This window comes from Pygocentrus nattereri, chromosome 26 (assembly GCF_015220715.1).
Source record: "Pygocentrus nattereri isolate fPygNat1 chromosome 26, fPygNat1.pri, whole genome shotgun sequence".
NCBI lineage: Eukaryota > Metazoa > Chordata > Actinopteri > Characiformes > Serrasalmidae > Pygocentrus > Pygocentrus nattereri.
The window spans coordinates 2,177,501-2,200,192 of record NC_051236.1 but is presented as its reverse complement, the minus strand read 5'-3'; the positions used below and the strand labels follow the sequence as shown (position 1 = coordinate 2,200,192).

Below are 22,692 nucleotides of genomic sequence, written 5' to 3'. Positions count from 1 at the left end.
ACCACTCAGCCCTTACCCCTACGTCTTGCGAGTTCACGTCTAGGGGTAGGGTGTCCTGAATCTTGTTGAGATAGACGGGTGGGGCGAAGTGTTGGGGCTGCATGGACCTCCAAACGGAGGTTTCTCAGAGACTCCAAACAGAGTATTATGAGAAATAAAGAAAAACTAGTGAAATGGATGCGCGAGTGACCAAAGAAACCCACAAATGCCAGAATTTTCTCCATTAAAAAGCTATGATAACCACTGTTTTATCTTACTTTGTCATTTCAATGTATCATGGTCATCTTCTAAACAAGCACAAACATCAGCATCGTAGCTGAAGTCTCGGTAGCTAGCTAACTTGGCTTCCCGTTCCACCTTAAATGGTGCAGCAGTTACACTCTGGCACCTCAGGCATCAGAACTGCTGCTCCATTTAAGGTGGAACGGGAAAATTCGAACAAGAATCTGGAGAATCTCTGAAGAATCGGGGAAGGGGGGGGTGATAATAAATAATTGCCCCCCCTCTTTGAAGGCGTATGATCCCTAAATGTAACTAAAGCCCAGCAGTGAGGAGCTGAACTTTCCCCTCCTCTGCTGTCCCTGCAGACGGGCAGGGTCGCCTACAGAGCGGCGCTAGTAGCTGTTAATGAAGAGATGCTCTTTTATTAGAGGGGCTCATTTCAGAGGGAAGATCTCATCCACTGCCCTGTAGCTCAGTTCTAAGGGGCAAGAAGACACTCGAAAACAAGGGGTAGGGCTAAAAATAAGAAATGGGACTGGACCATGATGTCTGTTTGTGGAAAGTCCCACCCTTCAATAAAATGAGCCAGTCAGCTTGCTGTTTAAACCACAAGCAGGAAAAGTCCCTCTCGTTGTGGGGGATATACGCATACGCGATAGACAGCTGAATAACTGCCGAATTATGAGTTATTATCTCATAATTATGACGTAGCATTCTTAATTATAACTTAGCATCTCAGAATCATGACTTGGTATCTTATAATTATGGCTTTAGCATCTCAAAAATGGCAGTGTCTGTGTGAGTTTTTGAGCCAAACACTACAAAATATTTATGTTTTGTCAGATTTTATCAGTGATTTCGAATATGTTTTTGAAACATTAATATGTTTGGGACAGGAGGCTGCTCTTGTATGACTGGGAATAACAGCCTGGGGGTGAAAACTTTTTTTATTTTATTTTTTTTAAGGGACTTTGAGCGTGGCGTGGTTGTTGGTGCCAGACGGGCTGGTCTGAGTATTTCAGAAACTGCTGATCTGCTGGGATTTTCACGCACAACCATCTCTAGGGTTCACAGAGAACGGTCCGAAAAAGAGGAAATATCCAGTGAGCGGTCAGTTGTGTGGATGAAAATGCCTTGTTGATGTGAGAGGTCAGAGGAGAATGGGCAGACTGGTTCCAGATGATAGAAAGGCAGCAGGAACTCAAATAACCAACCAGAATCTCTGAGGAACGTTTCCAACACCTTGTTGAAAGTCTGACACGAAGAATTAAAGCAGTTCTGAAGGTGAAAGGGGGTCCAACCTTTTACTACCTAATAAAGTGGCCAGTGAGTGTGTATATATAAATCATATAATTTACTGTTAAAAAGGTGCCGATGGAAGATCTAACCACTGAAGAACCAGATCTGCCAAAATGAAAATAAAATTAAAAATGAAATAACTCGTATATGAATTAATATATGAAATAGAACAGCAAAGAATAATGAAAAATCTAAAAATAATCATACACAGAAAAATTTATACATTAATAAATACAACCTTACAGAAATCAATATGTCTGCATTTACTTCACGGTTTAGTAATATCCCCTCCTCACTAATTTTCATATTTATTTTTCTCTGTTATCATTTTTTTCTTTTTGTATTCATTTATTTGCATAAATATTCACTTCTCTATTTATTTCCATGTTTGTTTATTTTTGTATTTCCTTGCCCGTATGATAATAAAAGGGGCTGTCAGTCAATGATGTCACTTTGTCTTAGTGTTCCTATTGGTTGATCGATATCAGATTCTGTCGATCGGTTGCTCATGTCTCGCTCTATCAGCGGTACCCGAGGACGAAACAGGGCCATAATGCTTAGGGCCGGCAGACAGCCGGAGATCTGAGAGTCTCGGCTGGTCAGGTCTGGATTATTTACTCGTTCGTGTGGAGGCTGTGGGGACAGTTTGTTCCCTTTAGCTGCATCTGCTGATGGACCCTGTAGTGCCCAGAACTCTGGAAGGTGGTTCAGCATCTTTTTCTGCAAAACTCTGACCACACCCAGACCTGCCCTTCTTGCATACGGCCTAAAGGTAAGAAGAGCAGTTTAATCATCTCTTCTCCTTCTGGTCTTGACTGCTAAGCCCGAACGTGAAAAACACCCCCCCCCCTCATTATCATATGAACGAAGAAATACAGAAATAAATAAACGAATTAATGAACGAATCAATGCATAAAACGACAATATAGATCCTGAAAATAATATAAAAATGAACGGTATTAGTAATAAAAATAAAACAGAAATATATAAATAAATGGAGAAATATAAGTGTAGAAAAAAGAAATGTGTATATTACAATCAAAATAAGAAATTTATACTTCAGTTATTTTTACTTATTGATAAGTTTACTGAGTTATTTATTTCTTTATTTTATTTATTTCCCATTTTGGCAGCTCTGCTCCATCATATATGACAGCCAGCTTATCCTGAAATATTCAACCGAGCCAGATTCCCCTCTCACACAAGCACCGTGTGACGGGGTTGGACCTCTCAGTGTCAAAAAAAAAAAAGAAAGAAAGAAAAAAAAAAGGCACAAATTAATTTAAACTGTGGAGGGAATTTTTTTTCCATACATGGAAGAAAGAAAAAAAAAGTGTGTTTGGCTCCCATCTCAAGGAATGTCTCTTCAGAATGTGCCGAAGTACTAAAAAAAAAAAAAAAAAAAGCATGAACTGATGAGAAAAATCTGCTTTTCTTTTATGCATATTAATTTATTACATTTCTGACATGCGCCGACTGCGTGAGATATAAAAAAGACATTCATCTCAGAAACACACGCAGGCGAGAGCGTAAACCATGGGCAAGTCTCAGAGACGGGGCATAAAACGCAGCGAGCGTCTGTTTGTGTTTCCAAGTCGAACAACTGATCAGATTCATGTATCAGCAGCGAGACGATGCTGGAAATCCAGTCGCATGTAAGAAGGAAAAAGCACACTCTGCTGATTTTCACAAATATCAAATTACTTACGGCACTTATGCTTCATCACTGAAAACAAAACAAAACAAAAAACAGCAACACTTTCTACGAAGGTCATATTTGTAAGCATCTATAAACACATTTATAACATGTTACAATGCATTCCTATGACATTATAAGCATGGTTATAAATATTTATAAAAATGAATTACACTTTATAGCCATGTTTATTATACGTTATGAATTGTTAATATAATAAATTATAAACAGTGTTACTAACATGTCATGCTGTCAGTATTGGATATGCAGGGTTAATTGAGTGCCAGGCTAATGGTGGTGCACATTAACGGTGGTGCACATTAACAGTGGTGCACATTAACAGTGGTGAACATTGGCTTTCCCACATTGGGAAAATGAGCTTTATTGTGTTTTAGTGTTTCAGTAAATCCTTCAGTAAATTCTTCAACTTGAAGCCTCAGTCTAAACCCTGGAGGAGGCTTTAGTCCAGTACGCTTCACTTTACTCAGGGCGGACTAATACAGCTTATGAGCTCTTATAATGTGTTATGAACAGCACTTATAATGCATTAACAATTCATAATGCAGAATAAGCATGGCTGTAACATGTAATGCATTTTTATAAGCATTTGTCATGTTTATAATGCTGTATGAATGCATTATAACATGTTATGAATGTGTTCATAGCTGTTTACAAAGGTGATATTCATAGAAAGTGTTACCCAAAAACGTACATATAAAAAAGCATTTTAGAGCATGATCAATATATAGGTGGAAATACAATACCAAGCAATACAACACGTAGCAGAGATGAGCACATGGTTCCATTTTTTTCAGGATGTAATTAGTTTAATAAGGCTATAAATACAGCTCGGTGACTGGCAGGAAAAAAAGAAAAGAAAAAAAAAAAAAAAGTAAAACAGCTTTATATGGTGTCCGTACCTCATTACAGGCATATTCTGAATGCGATGTAGTCGTGGGTGTATTTAAAGCGCAATTCCACCACCTTCTTCAAAATTTCTGCATAAAAGTTATTGGGACATGAACAAAGTCATTCAGAGCAGCTTGATGTGGAAATAAAACCTATTGACCTGGATTTCTTCACAGTGGTGGTGATGGGAACCAGGTGTCGCAATGTCTAAAAGTCAGATACAGTCGTTTTATTTACCATCACAAAACCACCAGTGAACCTACACGTTTTTATACGTAATGTTGATAACAGCAAAACGGTGCTCGATGTTTCCTTTAGCAACCGGTATGGACCAGTCCACCCTGCATGTATTTTAAACATAGTTTTACGCAAAACATTCGGCCTAAAGATACAGCATAAAACAAGGTTACAGCCATCAGGGAGCACTTTTTGTCTCTGAGGGAGCTTTTAGAAGCATTAAACTCTTTAGACATCTGGTTCCCATCGCCACAACTGTAGAGAGGGTAGTGAGCCAGTGTTGGGCCGATGATGGCAAAGCTGGCAGACCACTAGCACTTTGCTCCACTTTTTCCGGGCATCAGACAAAATTCCACTTGTCGCTCATTTTCCTCTCACAGTCCAATTCACTTTCTTCGTTTCTTTAGTTATAATTTCATTTAGATTAGTAAATAATCTTAATCCAACACAGTGTCAGCAACATTTTCTATAAAATCATTTTACATTAGGCCCTTTTCTCTTACTTGTTTGTAATATTTGAGTTTATTTTCTAAAACAGAAGTCGTGCATTTAAAATCTGTAAGGGGGAGATTAATAACTAGTTAGCACTTGTATGCAGGACGATAATCTGGGTGGTCTGAGGGAGGAACAGTCAGCAGGGTGCCAACCTCGTCAAGCCAGTGGGACGATACACACCGGTCAGGCATAACATTCTGACCACCTCCTTGTTTCTATCCTCACTGTCCACTTTATCAGCTCCACTTACTGTATAGCTGCACTCTGTAGTTCTACAGTTACAGACTGTAGTCCATCTGTTTCTCTGATACTCTGTTACCCTGTTCTTCAGTGGTCAGGACCCCCATGGACCCTCACAGAGCAGGTACTGTTTGGGTGGTGGGTCATTCTAAGCACTGCAGTGACACTGACTTGGTGGTGGTGTGTTAGTGTGTGTTGTGCTGGTCTGAGTGGATCAGACAGCAGTGCTGCTGGAGTTTTTAAAACACCTCGATGTTCTGAATGACTGAATTCTTAATCGTTTAATTATGCAGAAATTTAGAAAAAAAAAGTTGAATTATTGTTATTATTATATTATTAATAATGATCTAATTAAAATGTAGCTGATGAGTTGATTGAGATCAGAGAAAACGCTGAATTCTGCAGTGCTAGCTTGCACCACTGATGGACACCCCTGATTCTAAACCTCACTGTGAACACAGTGACAGAGGCATTCGCTGATGTCTGGTTCCATTGACTTACATTAAAAGCAGAGTAGGTTTTACTCTTCTCCTGTAAAGTTACCATTTTGGAGATTTGGTTTGGTTCCGACAACGATTTGTTTCCTTCAAGAACATTCCAGAACTTCAGGTCTGACAACACAGCCCACATTCAAGTGCAGCAGCAACGTCCGCTGACCTCGCCTGACCCGTTAACCGGTCCATAGCCGAATTTTCAACATGGCTTTGTGTCTGCCAACTGTGTGCTAAGCAGTTTTCCTCATGTGGGTTTTCCCGTAACATCTTCAGTACTTGGGTTCTTTGAAAATGCAACGTGTGCAAACTGTATGATGAAATAGGTTTTCTGTAAAAAATCATCTTCTCCACCGTTCGTTCCACTTTACAGATACATTCTGGCGAATCTACATACACCAATCAACCATAAGGTCCATGTCATGTCATCCTTACCGAGTGTCTTACTGCTCAACCTCTGAGCCATTCTTTAGTGGTACTGTTCTTTGGAGGCCAACTCCTGAATCAAGCTGCCAATTATTCCTTTGAAATACTCCAGTCCATCCACGAAGCTCTCCTTCACTCTCTCCAGGCAGAGGATGCTAGTCTGGAGGCCACTCCAGAAATCCTTGGCATTGCACATCTTCCATTTATAAAAACACAGCACACCCACTGGTGGTGGAGAATCAGCGCTTCTCCTTGTCGTTCCCAAGCGGCTCTCGGAGCAGTTCAGCGTCGTTGTCTGCGTGGTGCTCGAGCATGGCGGATCACTTTCTGCTCAAAAACGGCCTTCATGGTCTTCTCAATCTGTTTGAGGAACACCTGAGGAATCCTGCCGCACAGCGTGTTGACCGTGTCTAGGAATTTGGTCTGGAGAGGGTAAAACAAGGACTGGAACAGGTTTTCCCCAAAAGGATACTGAAACACAAGGAAACAAAAGAAGCAGAGAGAAATACGTTTAAAAGAACAAATACCAGAGGTTGAATGAAGGACCTTTTTCATTCCAGCACATTTCATATCAACTTCTGAACAGCAGAGGGGGCGCACAGCTCTGCTAGACGGTGGACTTCCTACTGAAGAGGTGGCTTCCTGACGCAAAGCTCTTCAAAGAGAAAGTAGAGGAGAATATAATAATACAAGGACACAATGCAGCAGCAAAACTAGTAGTTTGTTTCCTTTAAAGCTGAAGAGAGGGAGGATAAAGAGCATCGTTATATGATACACTGTGAAATCCTTCACAAAAAAGTATTCTTAAAGTTTTTTTTATTAAGTATACTTGGGAAATATACATATGTAGTAAGCATACGAACATCAACATACTAGTGGTATTCTTGTAAGTGTATTTCAGTACCTCTTGTGACTAAAGTATCCCACTTTTAAGTATAAAAGTATATTTGAATTATACCACAAGTAAAATAATATACACTCACTGGCCACTTTATTAGGTACACCTTGCTAGTAAAAGGTTGGACCCCCTTTTTCCTTCAGAACTGCCTTAATTCTTTGTGGCAGACTTTCAACAAGGTGTTGGAAACGTTCCTCAGAGATTCTGGTTGGTTATTTGAGTTAATGCTGCCTTTCTATCATCTGGAACCAGTCTGCCCATTCTCCTCTGACCTCTCACATCAACAAGGCATTTTCGTCCACACAACTGACTGCTCACTGGATGTTTCCTCTTTTTCGGACCGTTCTCTGTGAACCCTAGAGATGGTTGTGTGTGAAAATCCCAGCAGATCAGCAGTTTCTGAAATACTCAGACCAGCCCGTCTGGCACCAACAACCACGCCACGTTCAAAGCCCCTTAAATCCCCTTTCTTCCCCGTTCTGATGCTCGGTCTGCACTTCAGCAAGTTGTCTTGACCACCTCTACAGGCCTAAATGCAGTGAGCTGCGGCCGTGTGATTGGCTGATTAGATATTTGTGTTAACAAGCAACTGAACAGGTGTACCTAATAAAGTGGCCGGTGAGTGTGTGTGTGTGTGTGTGTATATATATATATTGCTGTTGTTGGAACAAAACCTTGAATCTCCAACATGGTAACCTTACAGGAGAAGGAAAAACGTTTCTTTTGGTCCATCATCATTACATTTACACACAATGTAAAGGACAACAGGTACTTTCAAATTATGTCACATTAAAAACAACAAAAATGGAGATACGAGGTTTTGTTCCGACAACAGTGATAATCCTTTGACATCCTGAGTGCAGGTCTTTGGACTGTGGGAAGAAATACACACAGACATGGAGAGAACGTGCAAACTCCTCACAGAAAGGACCCTGGTTACCCACCCGGGGAATCGAACCCAGGCCCTTCTTGCTGTGAGGCAACAGTGCTAAGTATAAGCCAAGTATACATAAGTTCAGTTTAGTTTGGTATATCTCTCTTAAGTACGTAAAAGTATCCCGAAAGCATTCTCACTTATCTTTTAGTTTAAAAGAAGTTCAACAACAGCACACATGAATAAACTTCTCTTTTCTAAGGGAAGCCTGTAGACACCTGCTCATACAGTGCTTCCTCTGATATCAAGGGTATTAAAAGGCTCATATCGTCTAACACTGAAATTTGAACTAGAAAAGAGGTTGACGTGGCAAATAAACACTGATAAAGTCTGCAAAACATGCCACTCACTCCCCACACTGCTTCTGTGAGGTCAATACAACCAATGCATTTATATATTTATATTTCTGCCTGTTCATCCCACAGCAGTTTATCACCACCCATTCATCTAAGACTTTTTCTATGTACACAAAAGGCCTTTTTCCCTCAAATATTGTTCACAAATGTGTCTAAATCTGTGTTAGTGAGCACTTCTCCTTCGCCGAGATGATCCATCCACATGACAAAGTTGATCAGGTTGCTGATCGTGGCCTGTGGAATGTTGGTCCACTACTCTTCAATGGGAGCAAAAACAAAAGTGTTGCATTTATATTTTTGTTCAAATTCAAGTGTGGTGCTGTAATAGGAGGCCGCCACTGTAACAAAGTCGGTTTGTGAATTTTTCTCCCTGTTACAAAAACCACAGCAACTCAGCAATGAAGTGTCAGACCTACTGAACGGGTCATTGAGTGCTGAGGAGCATAGAGCATAAAAGCTCTGCTGACCAATAAGTGCAGAGTTCAAACCTCCACTGGCATCAACATCTGCACAAAAACTTAGCACCAGGAGCTTCGTGCCAGGGTTTCCATGGCCAAGCAGCTGCATACAAACTTTACATCACTAAGCTCAATGCCAAGCGTCAGATGGGAGTGGCCACCACTGGACTGTGGAGCAGTGGAATTGTATTCTATGGAGTGACGAATCACATTTCTATATCTGTCAGTCTGATGGACGAGTCTGGGTTTGGTGAATGCCAGGAGAACGATATGAATGCCAGGAGACTGCATTGTGCCAGCTGTAAAGTTTGGTAGAGGAGGGATGATGCTACGGGGTTGTTTTTCAGGAACTGGCCTAGAACCCTTAGTTCCAGTGAAGGGAAATCTTAATGCTACACCAAGACATTTTGGACAATTCTATGCTTCCAACTTTGTGGGAACAGTTTGAGGAAGAACCTTTTCTGTTCCAGCATGACTGAGCCCCAGTGCACAAGGCGAGCTCCATAAAGACATGACTGGGTGAGTTTGGTGTGGAGGAACCGGACTGGTCTTCACAGAGCCCTGACCAGAGCACAGAACCCCATCAAGCACTTTTAGGGTGAACTAGAACAGAGATTGCGAGCCAGACCCTCTCGTCCAACAGACTCTATAATCTTGTAGAAAGCTTCCCAGAAGAGTGGAAGCTGTTAGTGCTGCAAATGGGGATCAACTCTATATTAATGCCTATGGATTTAGAATGGGATGTTATAAAAGCTCCTGTTGGTGTCCCAATACTTTTGGCCATATAGTGTAAATCAGTCTTAAATGTAGAAAAACAGCATTTTTAAGACAACACAAATGTAACAAGTAGACCCCAGAAGAAAGGATAAAACAGAAGAAATGTGCTGCAGTATCAACATCGACTCTTCTCAGAAGGCTTTGCAGTAGATGTTGGAACACTGCTGTGAATTTTTGACTGCATTCGGCCACAAGACCATTAGTGAGTCAGGTACTGATGTTGGATGGTCACTCCAACTCATCCAGATCACTCCAGAGAGCACAGTTCCACTGCAGCACGGCCAGTGCTGGGTGGCTTTATACCCTACAGCCCATGCTTGGCACTGGGCACGGTGACCTTAGACTCACGTACGGCTCCTCTAGAGCTTAAAGTAAACCCGCTACAGCTCTCAGTGTTGGACACTTATACCATGAGTAATGACTTTAGCTGATGATACATGAAATACTATATTTAATACACTTGTACTATTTTTTATCAGAAGGTGTTTAGAGGTTACTTACATCGCGTATGGCGTCATACACAACTTTGAAGGCTGGCTGCTTGTCGTCGTGGTAAACTCCACGGTTGCCATGAAGAACGGACACACCCTCTTCCTCTGCCCCCTTGCAGTTACTGCCGTACATGCAGTGGTCGGGCCTGTAGTTCCACTGGCAGGGAAATATGTACAGACATTCTACAGAAGCACAAAATAAAATGATATTCATGTTAATTGTGAGTAATCACCTTTGTCTTATTTGCCCCTAATTTGATCCTAAGGATTGTTTTCTGTTTAAAAATGAGTGGACAAAGCAAAACAAATCAGAATGTATTCATGTCTTTCAAAAATCCAGTAAAATAACTTTCATCAAGCGAACGCAGAACCTGAATTCAAAAATCACGGGTTCCACAGAGAGAACACGGTTTCCATTTTTCATCACCAGCGTCCAGGAAGAGCAACAGTACCTGGACGCTCGAACCAATAAGTGTATGTATCATACACCGGTCAGGCAAAACATTCTGACCACCTCCTTGTTTCTACACTCACTGTCCACTTTATCAGCTCCACTTACTGTATAGCTGCTCTCTGTAGTTCTACAGTTACAGACTGTAGTCCATCTGTTTCTCTGATACTCTGTTACCCTGTTCTTCAGTGGTCAGGACCCCCATGGACCCTCACAGAGCAGGTACTGTTTGGGTGGTGGGTCATTCTCAGCACTGCAGTAACACTGATGTGATCCGTTCTACACAGTTTGTGTTGCTCATCCTCTAGTCCTTCATCAGTGGTCACAGCACGCTGTTGGCTGGATATTTGGGTTGGTGGACTGTTCTCAGTCCAGCAGCAACACTGAGGTGTTTAAAAACGCAGCACTGCTGTGTCTGATCCACTCAGACCAGCGCAACACACTTTAACACACCACCACCACGTCAGTGTCACTGACCCACCACCCAAATAGTACCTGCTCTGTGAGGGTCCATGGGGGTCCTGACCACTGACGAACAGGGTAACAGAGTATCAGAGAAACAGATGGACTACAGTCTGTAACTGTAGAACTACAGAGTGCAGCTATACAGTAAGTGGAGCTGATTAAATGGACAGTGAGCGTAGAAACGAGGAGGTGGACTGTTACGCCTGATCGGTGTATAATTTGCATTGTTTGTATCCAAGTCAAGCTAACAAACCTGTTTGCCGCATCCATTTCACACGTTTTTGAACGCTTGTCACCGGGTCTTTTTTTCCTTGGGCACGATCCAGTATAATCATCAAACAAACACAGCCTGTGCCAAGTCTCCTTCATCGCCATGAGCACTTAATCCCCACACCTGGCTTGGAGTTTGTCACAGCCGCTCCAGGCCAGCGGAGTGTTTACCTACGCACAGAGCTGCTCTTTCATCTGTCAAATCCCATTCAGACTGCCGAGTTTACTTTCAGAAGCTTCGGTCAGAAAGAGGGCAGGGGGAAAAAGTGCCTCCTGTTATATCTGGACAATCGTATTGATTATCTGACAAGGGTCGAAAAGGAAGAGGCAGGTCGTTTAGTCCAGCAAAGCTCTCTCCACACCTCAGCTAACAGAGTTTGAGCTTTGAAGCTGGTCTATAAAGCACAACCTGTGAGCTTTTAATGTAATAGTCTTCAAATATCTTACGAACTCAAAGGCAGTCAGCCGTGTAAGGCAAGCTTTTACATCACCTTATAGGGGTGAAAGGAGACTGGGGGGGTTGGGGGGGCTGGGGGTGGTTGTGTAAGTACTTGCTCCAGTGATGCAAGACCTAATCTAGTTCAGATAATTACACGGCCAATTATAATAGGCGATGAAGGGAATTGATCAAATTAAGTGATGTGGTGCTGTTTAAAGAGGAAATAAGCTAAAATCCCACAGACTTGCACTAATATTGCCTTGTAAAATATTTATAATGTCTTTGCATACTTTTCCATTATTAAGTACTTAGTAGGGGTGCAGCGATACGGGAATGACTGACATTTTTTCATATTTACACCCACTGTCCACTCTATTAAGTACATCTCCTTGTTTCTACACTCGTTGTCTATTCTATCAGCTTCACTGACCATCACCCATCACCCACGCAGCAGATGAGCTGTCGTCTCTGACTTTACATCTACAAGGTGGACCGACAAGGTAGGAGTGTCTAATAGAGTGGACAGTGTTTAAAAACTCCAGCAGCACTGCTGTGTCTGATCCACTCAGACCAGCACAACACACACTAACACACCACCACCACGTCAGTGTTACTGCACTTCTGGTAAGGGAGCTATGAGGCTAATGTAGCTAAATAATTAAAGCACATATCCCACCAGCAATTAGCATGGTGCTAACTGGTGCATGCTTAAATCATCCATTTGCCTCGAATGTGTTGAGTCATTAAAGGCCCGTATTATCGTAGACTAAATTTTCATCACATTTTTAGAGTTTCAAAACGGACCATTCACTGTCCAGTCCATGCAGTCTCTACATGGAATCAATGAAACCAAATCCTTCGCATGTTCTACTCACATATTCTTCTTCTAACTTACTCACACTGAAGTTATAAGGAGTGTTTCAGCCTGGACTGCTTTTTAAATGAGGCACAATACAAAACAGCCATTCAGAACAGAGCTCATTTACATATAACACTCTTAAAGGCAGAGTAACAGAACAGCCTGTTTAATTCTAAGGTAATAAGGCAGGAAAATGGTTTTGTTTTGGGGTATAAATGTGCACAAATGTCAAAAAGGTAGGATATGGACTCGTTAACTGATTATGTAGTTCATGACCTTGTACGGCATAACGTTATACAGGGTGATTCAAAGAGATTCGTCTGATCTCAAAGCGCCGAGGAACCAATCACACACCAACTGTAAGAGGGGGTCATAGAGTTTCTGACCGGCTCCTTCAGTCTGAGAGGAGCCGAGACCCCTGAGCAGAGCGTTCTGCGTTCTCCACGTCAATAAGAGTGAATCCGTCAGAACTGAGCAGCGGGATTTTCATCAGCAGTGAAGCTCCAGCAGCTCAGAGCGTTCGGCGCTGGTTCCACAGCACTGGATGATCTCCGAAATCCCACTGAAAGAGCCGTGAGAGCGGCGACGCCCGACACGCTCAGTCCAGTCTGGGATGAGTCTGACTGTGGTGTTGATGTCGTCCGTACAGCTGGAGGAGGTTCAGACTGAGACCTTGTACAGTTACATAATTCGTGGGGCAGTCGTGGGCTGAAGGTTAGGGAACTGGCCCTGTGACCGGAAGATTGCCGGTTCGATCCCCAGGGCCGACAGTCCGTGACTGAGGTGTCCTTGAGCAAGACACCTAACCCCCAACTGCTCCCCGGGCCTCACCCTGTATTAACGTTAAACTTCCAAATAAAGCTGGTCATATAAACTGTGTACAATTTAATCCAAACCATCATTTTACTGTCAGACTGAGTATTAAAACTTTAATCCCACTATTTTACAGTTCATCCGAGTTGAGTCCAGAGAAACGAGCATCAAGTTATCCAACTAATCGAAAGCATCTTCCAAACAACTGTAAAAGTACCTGGATTGTAGTGGAAAATAATGTTTAGGAGGTCCTGGTCCCCCCACGTGATGTGATTCTTGTATTTCTGGTAGAGCGGATGAAGCAGGTCCTCCCATGACAGGCCGCCAGCAATCATGCTGTTCTGTAAAATCAAGAGTGGCAGGTTATTTTCTTCGACGCCGAGGCTGGCGGCTTACTTTCACACATCTGTTCATAGAGGAACGACAGCCTTTCTTTCCCCTTCAGAAGAAGTTTTCTATTCATTTTTCCCAAGGTCTTCTGACAAAGTAACCAGGTTTGAAATTACAGCTCTTTGTGGGTTTCAGAATTATGCTAATTTAAACTCAAGACACCCACATAGGCACTTCAGAGCGCAATCAGCAGACTTCAATCTGCAGCTGCTCCTACAGGCACTGAGTCGCGTCGGTTAAAAGGGTTCATGTGAGTAGAAATCTCAAGGACATGTGAGGACTTGAGCCTCGGGCGACTGTCAGAGGCAACAAACCACAAAGGATGTACACTGTAAGCACTGCGGCTCAAAGCTTGATTAAGAATAATACCCCCCTCCCACCCCAAACACAGGTTAAAAATAGCTCCATGACCCTTTACTTGTAAAAGTTTCCAGTATTAGCCTCACTCTCGACTCAACTATCACAAAACAATCGCAGTGATAAAGCAGCTGTGTCTCATTACTATGACCAGCGGCACAGAACGTAAGCCACGGCTGCTCAGTGGGGGCTTCTGTCCGTTCCCATCCAGGCATTAGCTTCGAAATAAAGAAGCAAATTCCTCAGTAGAGGTCAGTCATTTCAGTCATAAAATGCTGCCAAGATCCATCTCAAACACTTGCTGAGAAAGGCATTTCATTTCGGAGTTTAATCCATGCATTTTCAAAGCCTCTGGAATTTCAGTGGCCTTATAGAAATTCCATCTTGCCTTTGCGCAATAAATGCAGGACACAAGGAACATCTGGCTGTTGTACGACCCTTAGGCATTCCATATATTCACAATATGCCGATCAGGCATAACATCATTACCACCTCCTTGTTTCTACGCTGACTATCCACTTTATCAGCTCCACTTACTGTATAGCTGGTCTTTGTATTTCTACAGTTACAGACTGTAGTCCATCTGTTTCTCTGATACTCTGTTACCCTGTTCTTCAGTGGTCAGGACCCCCACAGACCCTCACAGAGCAGGTACTGTTTGGGTGGTGGGTCATTCTCAGCACTGCAGTGACACTGACATGGTGGTGTGTTGTGCCAGTCTGAGTGGATCAGACACAGCAGAGTTGCTGGAGATGGACTACAGTCTGTAACTGTAGAGCTACAAAGTGCAGCTATACAGTAAGTGGGGCTGATAAAACGGACAATGAGTGTAGAAATAAGGAGGTGGTCAGAATGTTATGCCTGAAACCGCGGTCAGAAGAAAACCTTGCATCTCCAATCGTTTTTCACTTTTTGACATAATCTGAAAATGCCCGTTGCCCTTTATATTGTGTGTAAATTCCATGATAAAGAGACCAATAGAAACGGCCCAAAACGACCCGGAAAAAATTCTGGTTCCATTGACTTACATTAAAGGTTAAGTAAGTTTTTTCCTTCTCCTGTAAAGTTACCGTTTCAGAGATACAAGGTTTTGTTCCAACAGCAGCGATATGCTAAATATATTGCCTGTCTGGCAACATTTTTCGCACTTGATCTTAGAAACTTGGATGATGTCAGGAATCCTAAAATACTCATAAGTTAGACTGGCTATGTTGACGTGGTCAAAAAACCTCACTGTCAGGTTTTAATACTTCTCATTTATCAGGTGTTGGAGATCCCACTCATCCACTTAAAGAGGGTTGTAAAGCTCTGGGAACAGCGGAGGTGTGATTAATGGTTGTGTAGTTTATCACGCTAAGAAACGAGAAGTCGTTAATGGTTCAATCCTGCAGAGCACTTTTACCTTGTAATAAAAATGTTTCAAGATCTTGTAGGAAAATAAATGCAGAATGTGCAAAGAATGTATAAATATCCCCTTAAAAGAGGAGGTGCATGCAGGGAAATGGGGGAAACCTGACTAGATGGTATCTGGGAATACTAGTCTGGGCGAGGGGGCTAAAGAATAATCCACCACCCAAAAAAGTACCTATTTCATGGGGGGTCTTGAGGGGGTCCTGACAACTGCTCAACCGAGTAAAGGGGGATGCAGTAAAAAAGTATGCAGAGAGCTACAAAGTGCACCTATGTAATAGGTCCGTCAGTAGGCCTACCAGTAGCTAATTTGCATATCATTTAAATGAAGCGCAGCCTAACTCATGCAGGTGTTTCAGAAGGGAGCAGCATTCAGCTGCTCATGAGCCAATGGCTGCACTCGTAGGTGGAGCCTGAAGCCTAGCAATTAGTGCACTGCTTCCCCCTACTGGCCAAACGTTATAGTATTAAAATTATGACGATTGAATAAAACTTGAAATAAAGAAACATTTTTGATGGTGATTATTTTCCTAAAACAACACATTTAAACGCTGTATTTTTGCAGCGTATGAGATGCTTCTGCACTAGCTGTGTTTTGTATCGTTTATTCTGTGGGCGGAGTCAGTAGAATAAAACAAAAGCACAGTGTAGTCTTTAAATAAGCATCTACTGTTGTACTGGACTGCCAAGAGCACAGATTTTTGGTTTTGGTGTTGTTTTATATACATTATATATTTATAAAAGGTTGGACCCCCTTTTCCCTTCAGAACTGTCTTAATTCTTCATGGCAGACTTTCAACAAGGTGTTGGAAACGTTCCTCAGAGATTCTGATTGGTTATTTGAGTTCCTGTTGCCTTTCTATCATCTGGAACCAGTCTGCCCGTTCTCCTCTGACCTCTCACATCAACAAGGCATTTTCGTCCACACAACTGACCGCTCACTGGATATTTCCTCTTTCTCGGACCGTTCTCTGTAAACCCTAGAGATGGTTGTGTGTGAAAATCCCAGTAGATCAGCAGTTTCTGAAATACTCAGACCAGCCCGACTGGCACCAACAACCACGCCACGTTCAAAGTCCCTTAAATCCCCTTTCTTCCCCGTTCTGATGCTCGGTCTGCACTTCAGCAAGTCGTCTTGACCACCTCTACAGGCCTAAATGCAGTGAGTTCCGGCCGTGTGATTGGCTGATCAGCTATTTGTGTTCAAGCAACTGAACATGCCTAATAAAGTGGCCGGTGAGTGTGGTGGAATGCAGTGGTGTAAAGCGCCACCACTGGACTCTAGAGCAGTGAAGACGTGTTCTCTGGAGTGACCAATCACGCTTCTCCGTCTGCTTGGCGGTTGCCAGGAGACGGTACTTGTCTGACTGCATTGTGCCGAGTGTAAAGTTTGGTGGAGGGGGGATCATGGTGTGGGGGTGTTTTTCCAGGAGTTGGGCTCGGTCCCTTAGTTCCAGTGAAAGGAACTCTTAAAGCTTCAGCACCAAGAGATTTTGGAAGATTTCATGCTCCCAACTTTGTGGGAACAGTTTGGGGACGACCCCTTCCTGTTCCAACATGACTGCGCTTCAGTGCACAAAGCAGGTCCATAAAGACTTGGATGAGCCAGTTTGGTGTGGAAGAACTTTACTGGCCTGCACAGAGTCCTGACCTCAACCCCTCAAATTTGCTTCTGGAAGAACGGTCAAAAATTTCCCATAAACACACTCCTAACCCTTGTGGAAAGCATTCACATAGGAGTTGAAGCTGTTATAGCTGCAAAGGGTGGGCCGACATCATATTATGGATTAAGAATGGGATTAAGTCATGTTGGCACAGGACGGGGCCATCCCCAAGGTGTCTAGGTGCTTGGTTTTATACACCTGTGGCCATGGAAGTGATTGGAACCTGAATTCATGGATTTGGATTGGTGACTGAATACTTTTGGAAAAATAGTGCATCATTGTACACGTCAAATCAAATCAAACGATTTATTAATGTTTAAAGCAGATTGGAGGAACTCTGGGAAAACCATCTCCTTCCTCACCTTAAACATGGTGCTCCGAATCCGTGTTAGGTTCATCAGCATGACCCCTGAGTTGACCCCAGTGACGCCATAGAAAGGGTGCCTGGCGAAGCGACTATACCAGCCAATTTTGGGGATCTCGTGCTCTGGAGCCATGGCTGCCAGCTGACTGCTGTTAAAGGCCTTCAGGAACTTCCAGATGTCATCCATAGGCCGGAGAAAGAGCACATCGGTGTCCACGTACAGTAACGAGTCCACATCCTTCAGGATCACCTGAGGGTAGAAGATGCCATGTTAGCAAATCTGTCCAAACAATGTGAAGAGAAACAGATAGAAAATGGTCCTTACTGGAAGAAAGAGCCTCTGGGCAGCACATGGCTTGAAGAGCCTCTTCCATTCCTCAGCATTTCCCACAGAGAAGGTGATCGGGTACAGGCTGTACTGGAACTTGGAGGTGAGAGGCCGCGGCCACTGGCTCAGCTGTGAGGGAAATTGGAGACGGTCAGACAGCGTCACAGTAATCATCACGCATTATCTCTGGAGACTCCAATAACCCGTGACATTAGCATGGAACAGCCTGTCCCCTGAGAACCGGGGGTGTACATCTCTGACTTTTAACTCCAAATTACAAATATTTAGGAAATAATTCAATGGCAAGAACTTTCACTACAATAAAAACAAAATAATGTTTTATTTTCATTTGAATTTGATTAGCCATATACACTCACTGGCCACTTTATTAGGTGTTTAATTGCTTGTCAACACAAATAGCTAATCAGCCAATCACACGGCTGCAACTCACTGCATTTAGGCGTGTAGAGGTGGTCAAGACGACTTGCTGAAGTGCAGACCGAGCATCAGAACAGGGAAGAAAGGGGATTTAAGGGGCTTTGAACGTGGCGTGGTTGTTGGAGCCAGACGGGCTGGTCTGAGTATTTCAGAAACTGCTGATCTGCTGGGATTTTCACGCTCAACCATCTCTAGGGTTTACAGAGAACGGTCCGAAAAAGAGGAAATACCCAGTGAGCGGTCAGTTGTGTGGACGAAAATGCCTTGTTGATGTGAGAGGTCAGAGGAGAATGGGCAGACTGGTTCCAGATGATAGAAAGGCAGCAGGAACTCAAATAACCAACCAGAATCTCTGAGGAACGTTTCCAACATCTTGTTGAAAGTCTGCCACGAAGAATTAAGGCAGTTCTGATGGCAACCTTTTACTATAAAGTGGCCAGTGAGTGTATTTTAAGTTTTCTTACACACTTCTATACCCTAAGAATAGCTGAGTCAGTGTGTAATTGTGTCCCTGTATTTACTGAACAATAGATCTTAGGCCCAACCCCATTTCACCCCTCGCCCCCTACCACCGAGCCCTTAGCTCTCTGCTTTGCACGTTCACGTCTAGGAATGGGGTGTTCTAAATTTTGTTGAGATACAGGGGGAGGGTGAAATGTTGGGGCTACATGACCCTCCAGACGGAGGTTTTTCAGAGGCTCACTCCAAAATACATGAACCAACAAGCTGCATGAGCGACCAAAGAAACCCACAAATAAGTACTTTCTCAGTTAAAATTACGATAACCACTGTTTTCATCTTAGTTTAATGTCGTTTCTATGTTTTATGGTCATTGTCTTCATAATAAGCATAAAAAAAATCACTAATAGCATGCTAATGTCTCAGTAGCTGGCTAGCTAACTTTCCCGTTCCACCTTAAATAGTCCAGCAGTTCTGACGCCTGAAGCGCCACAATGTAACCACAATGTACCCCAAAGCCGGGTCCAGACCCTAGCCAGACTGCCTGAAGGTGAGCGAAGGAAGGAAAAACTCTCTAAGAGCAAGACGAAGAAACCCTGAGAGGAACCAAGACTCAAAAGAGGAACTCGTCCGCCTCCGGCCGAGGGTGGATCGTGAAATTACGATGTAAGAAGCACAACTATTTCCTAATTATATTTCCTGCTCAAATAGTGACTTGTGATATGATGCATTTGGTCTTAAAGAGGAATTCCAAAAATAAGGTAAACACTGCAATCCAGAGTGGTTTCTAGGGGAACCTGGAGGTTCAATTCAACTGTAATTCAAGGTCCTAATGCAGTGGTGGTGATAGGAACCAGACATCTGAAGCGTTTAATGCCTTTAAAATCACCCTCACAGAAAGTGATTGCTCTGAATACACTGCCTGATGCATACAGCACTGTTTATTGAAACTGTTAAAGTTTTGGTTAAAGCTACAATGTATATTTTTTATATTTATGACAAAGAGGTACATAAAGGGTGTTGAGGGACTAAATAGTCCATAAAGAAAATCTGATACGATTTTACCATCATCAACCTCACATACAGTACCAGTTTATTATTTTCTACATTGTAGCCTAATATCGAAGACATAAAAATGTCAAGGATCAAAAGTATGAAACATATTCCTGTTATTGTGACAAAACCTTGCATCTCTAAAATGGTAACTTTTTAGGAGAAGGAAAAAAAAAACAACTTACTTTACTTTTAATATTAGTCCATGGAACCAGCATTTTTTCCACGTCATTTTAAGTCCATTCTTCACGAAATTTACACACAATATAAAGAGCAACAGGCATTTTCAAATTATGTCAAAAGCTGAAAAACAACAGAAATACGAGGTTTTCCTCCGACAGCAGCGATATTCTGCTTTGCTTAACACTTTTTTTTGTTTACTACATAATTCCATGTGTTCCTTCACAGTTCTGATGTTAAGATATATACATCTTTCTCTCTCTCTCTCTCTCTCACACACACACACACACACACACACACATTATATATATATATATATATATATATATATATATATATATATATATATATATATAAATAAAAACAAAAGCATTGAATGAGAAGGTGTCTAAACTTTTGACTGGTACTGTATACAAGTTTGGAACACACATGTAGGTCCACTGGTAGTTTTGGACAGTAAATAAAATGACTATGTCCACGTTGTAGTCATGGCGACCCCTGGTTCCTATCAGCACCACTGTAAAGAAACCCGAGTCTATAAGTTTCTGTACAATTAACCATTTCGTATAAAACCTGTCAGAATGACTTTGTGTACATCTCAGTGATTGTATAAATAAATTGTGAATAAATAAATAAAAATCCAAAAACAAATGACTGGAATTCCCCTTTACGCTTGCATACGAGCCCTTTCTACCCCGTCCGGTTCTTTTGCCCTGAGCCAGCCGAGCACTTCTAGCTGAATTGGAACAAAAGGCATCATGTGGAAGCTCAATCAGCAGCAGGTTTGCATTTGCAAGACTGTCACAGTAAAGAAAGTAAGACAGTAAAGAAAGGAACGGCGCCAAATATGTCGAATTAAAAGCCCAGAAGGAGGTCCTGACCTGTTACCTCAACACGGCGAACTGTTAAAACCTGCATTAATCTGGCTTAAAGCAACACTCGGCACAATTGACTCAGATGCTTTTCCTCTCACACCTTCAAAAGCTTCCTGCTGCTCGCATTCTGTTCCTTTTTCTGACGTTGTTTATGAGATGCAGCACCAGGGCGACGGCCTAGCTCAGTCGCAGGCCCCTCCGAAAAGCGCCCGCTCTGTGGCAGCCGACAATTTTCCGCACCGTTACACGCTACATCCTCCCCCTCGCCGTCGGAAACATTATTAAACAATTTAGTTCAGAGGGAGAGATCGCGACAGCAGGAGCCGGCTGCCGTGTAGCTGATATGGGTGAAAGATCAAAGCACGAGGGATGAGGCGGACGCGTTTACCACCTTCGTTACCTCCGGCTTCACCACCAGAGCGGCGCAGAGGGCGAGCTGGGGCGTCTGAATCTAACCGACGCTGCTTGAGGGCTACCGCGGAGCCACTCGCACAACAGACATGAGAACCTCGGCCCAGTCAAAGCCACCATTCAGCGGCTTCATTCATCAAACGCGGTTTTTGGTGATAGGCAAGCACGTCTGCGCGCTGGAGGCTACAGGAGGCGTGTTGTTTAGTGCCATCTTGCCAATATGAGTTGAGCAACAACCCAGAAAAGTAATTCTGCTGCAAGCCTGACCTTAAAAAGTGCCAGGGTTAAAAACGCAACTCTAACAGGGTGAACCACACTCTGAGGTAATAAATGGCCTTATGTTCAGATAAGAGTTGAAGGCCTGAGTCAGCAAGAAGAGAAATGACTCGGTTATGCTTTTCTAGATAACTCTGAGCGCTGCAGAGTCGGAGGAGATATTTCATTAAGGGCAAACACAGACTGAAAAATATTAAAGAAATGTGCTGCTTGCCAAAAGTCAGAACACTCTGCCTTATTTTTTACATAATCTGGCTGTAAATATTTTCACCGGTTCACTTTTTAATTAAGGAACAAGTTTACTTGCAAAGGTTTTAACATAAACAGCTACCTGCTAATACCTCAGTGAGTAACACTTTATTTGGGGCTTTGTAGATGATTAATAAACTCTTAACAGATTATCAGCAACATCAACAAATACACTGAATACACTGAGGTAAATATCTTAGAGGTTCTGTTGATACGTTACTTACAGTAAGTCGATGTTTTGTTAATTTGTTACTCCCATTACACAAAAACCTAACCTTACAAACCGCACCCTACACCCAACCCTCACACTGGGCCTAATCCTAACCCTCACACTGACTCTAATCCTAACCCTAACCATAACCTCAACCCAACACCTAACCCTCACACTGGGCCTAATCCTAACCCTCACACTGACTCTAATCCTAACCCTAACCTTAACCTCAACCCAACACCTAACCCTCACACTGGGCCTAATCCTAACCCTAACCCTCACACTGAGTCTAATCCTGACCCTAACCTTAACCTCAACATAAAACCTAATCCTCAGCCTCACCCTGACCCTAATCCTAACCATAACCTCAACCCAACACCTAACCCTCACACTGGGCCTAATCCTAACCCTCACACTGACTCTAATCCTAACCCTAACCTCAACATAAAACCTAATCCTCAGCCTCACCCTGACCCTAATCCTAACCCTAACCTTAACCTCAACCCAACACCTAACCCTCACACTGGGCCTAATCCTAACCCTAACCCTCACACTGAGTCTAATCCTGACCCTAACCTTAACCTCAACATAAAACCTAATCCTCACCTTCACCCTGACCCTAATCCTAACCTTAACCTCAACCCAAAACCTAACCTCAACATAAAAACTAATCCTAACCCTCATATGTCGCTGACACGTTGAGTGTTCGTTGCATCTGAAAAAGGACCAATCAAAATAAAGCCTCACCCATCTTTCAGTCCCAGCCAGAGAAACAGAAACAAACCACAACATCCACCGTCT

The 22,692-nt window shown here is 42.8% G+C and overlaps 1 protein-coding gene across 1 annotated transcript in view; it reads right to left on the bottom strand.

Moving 5' to 3' along the window:
- Positions 1-5,365: 5,365 nt before the first annotated feature.
- The window catches only part of gxylt2 (glucoside xylosyltransferase 2), a 34,037-nt gene continuing 16,710 nt past the window's right edge, over positions 5,366-22,692 (bottom strand). Inside the window, exons 3-7 of the mRNA XM_017682546.2 lie at positions 17,737-17,868; positions 17,410-17,661; positions 13,444-13,567; positions 9,940-10,112; positions 5,366-6,486 (exon numbers count right to left, since the gene is read on the bottom strand). Of these exons, the coding sequence (XP_017538035.1) occupies positions 6,298-6,486; positions 9,940-10,112; positions 13,444-13,567; positions 17,410-17,661; positions 17,737-17,868 (870 nt within the window). The 3' untranslated portion in view covers positions 5,366-6,297. The remainder of the gene's footprint in view (positions 6,487-9,939; positions 10,113-13,443; positions 13,568-17,409; positions 17,662-17,736; positions 17,869-22,692) is intronic.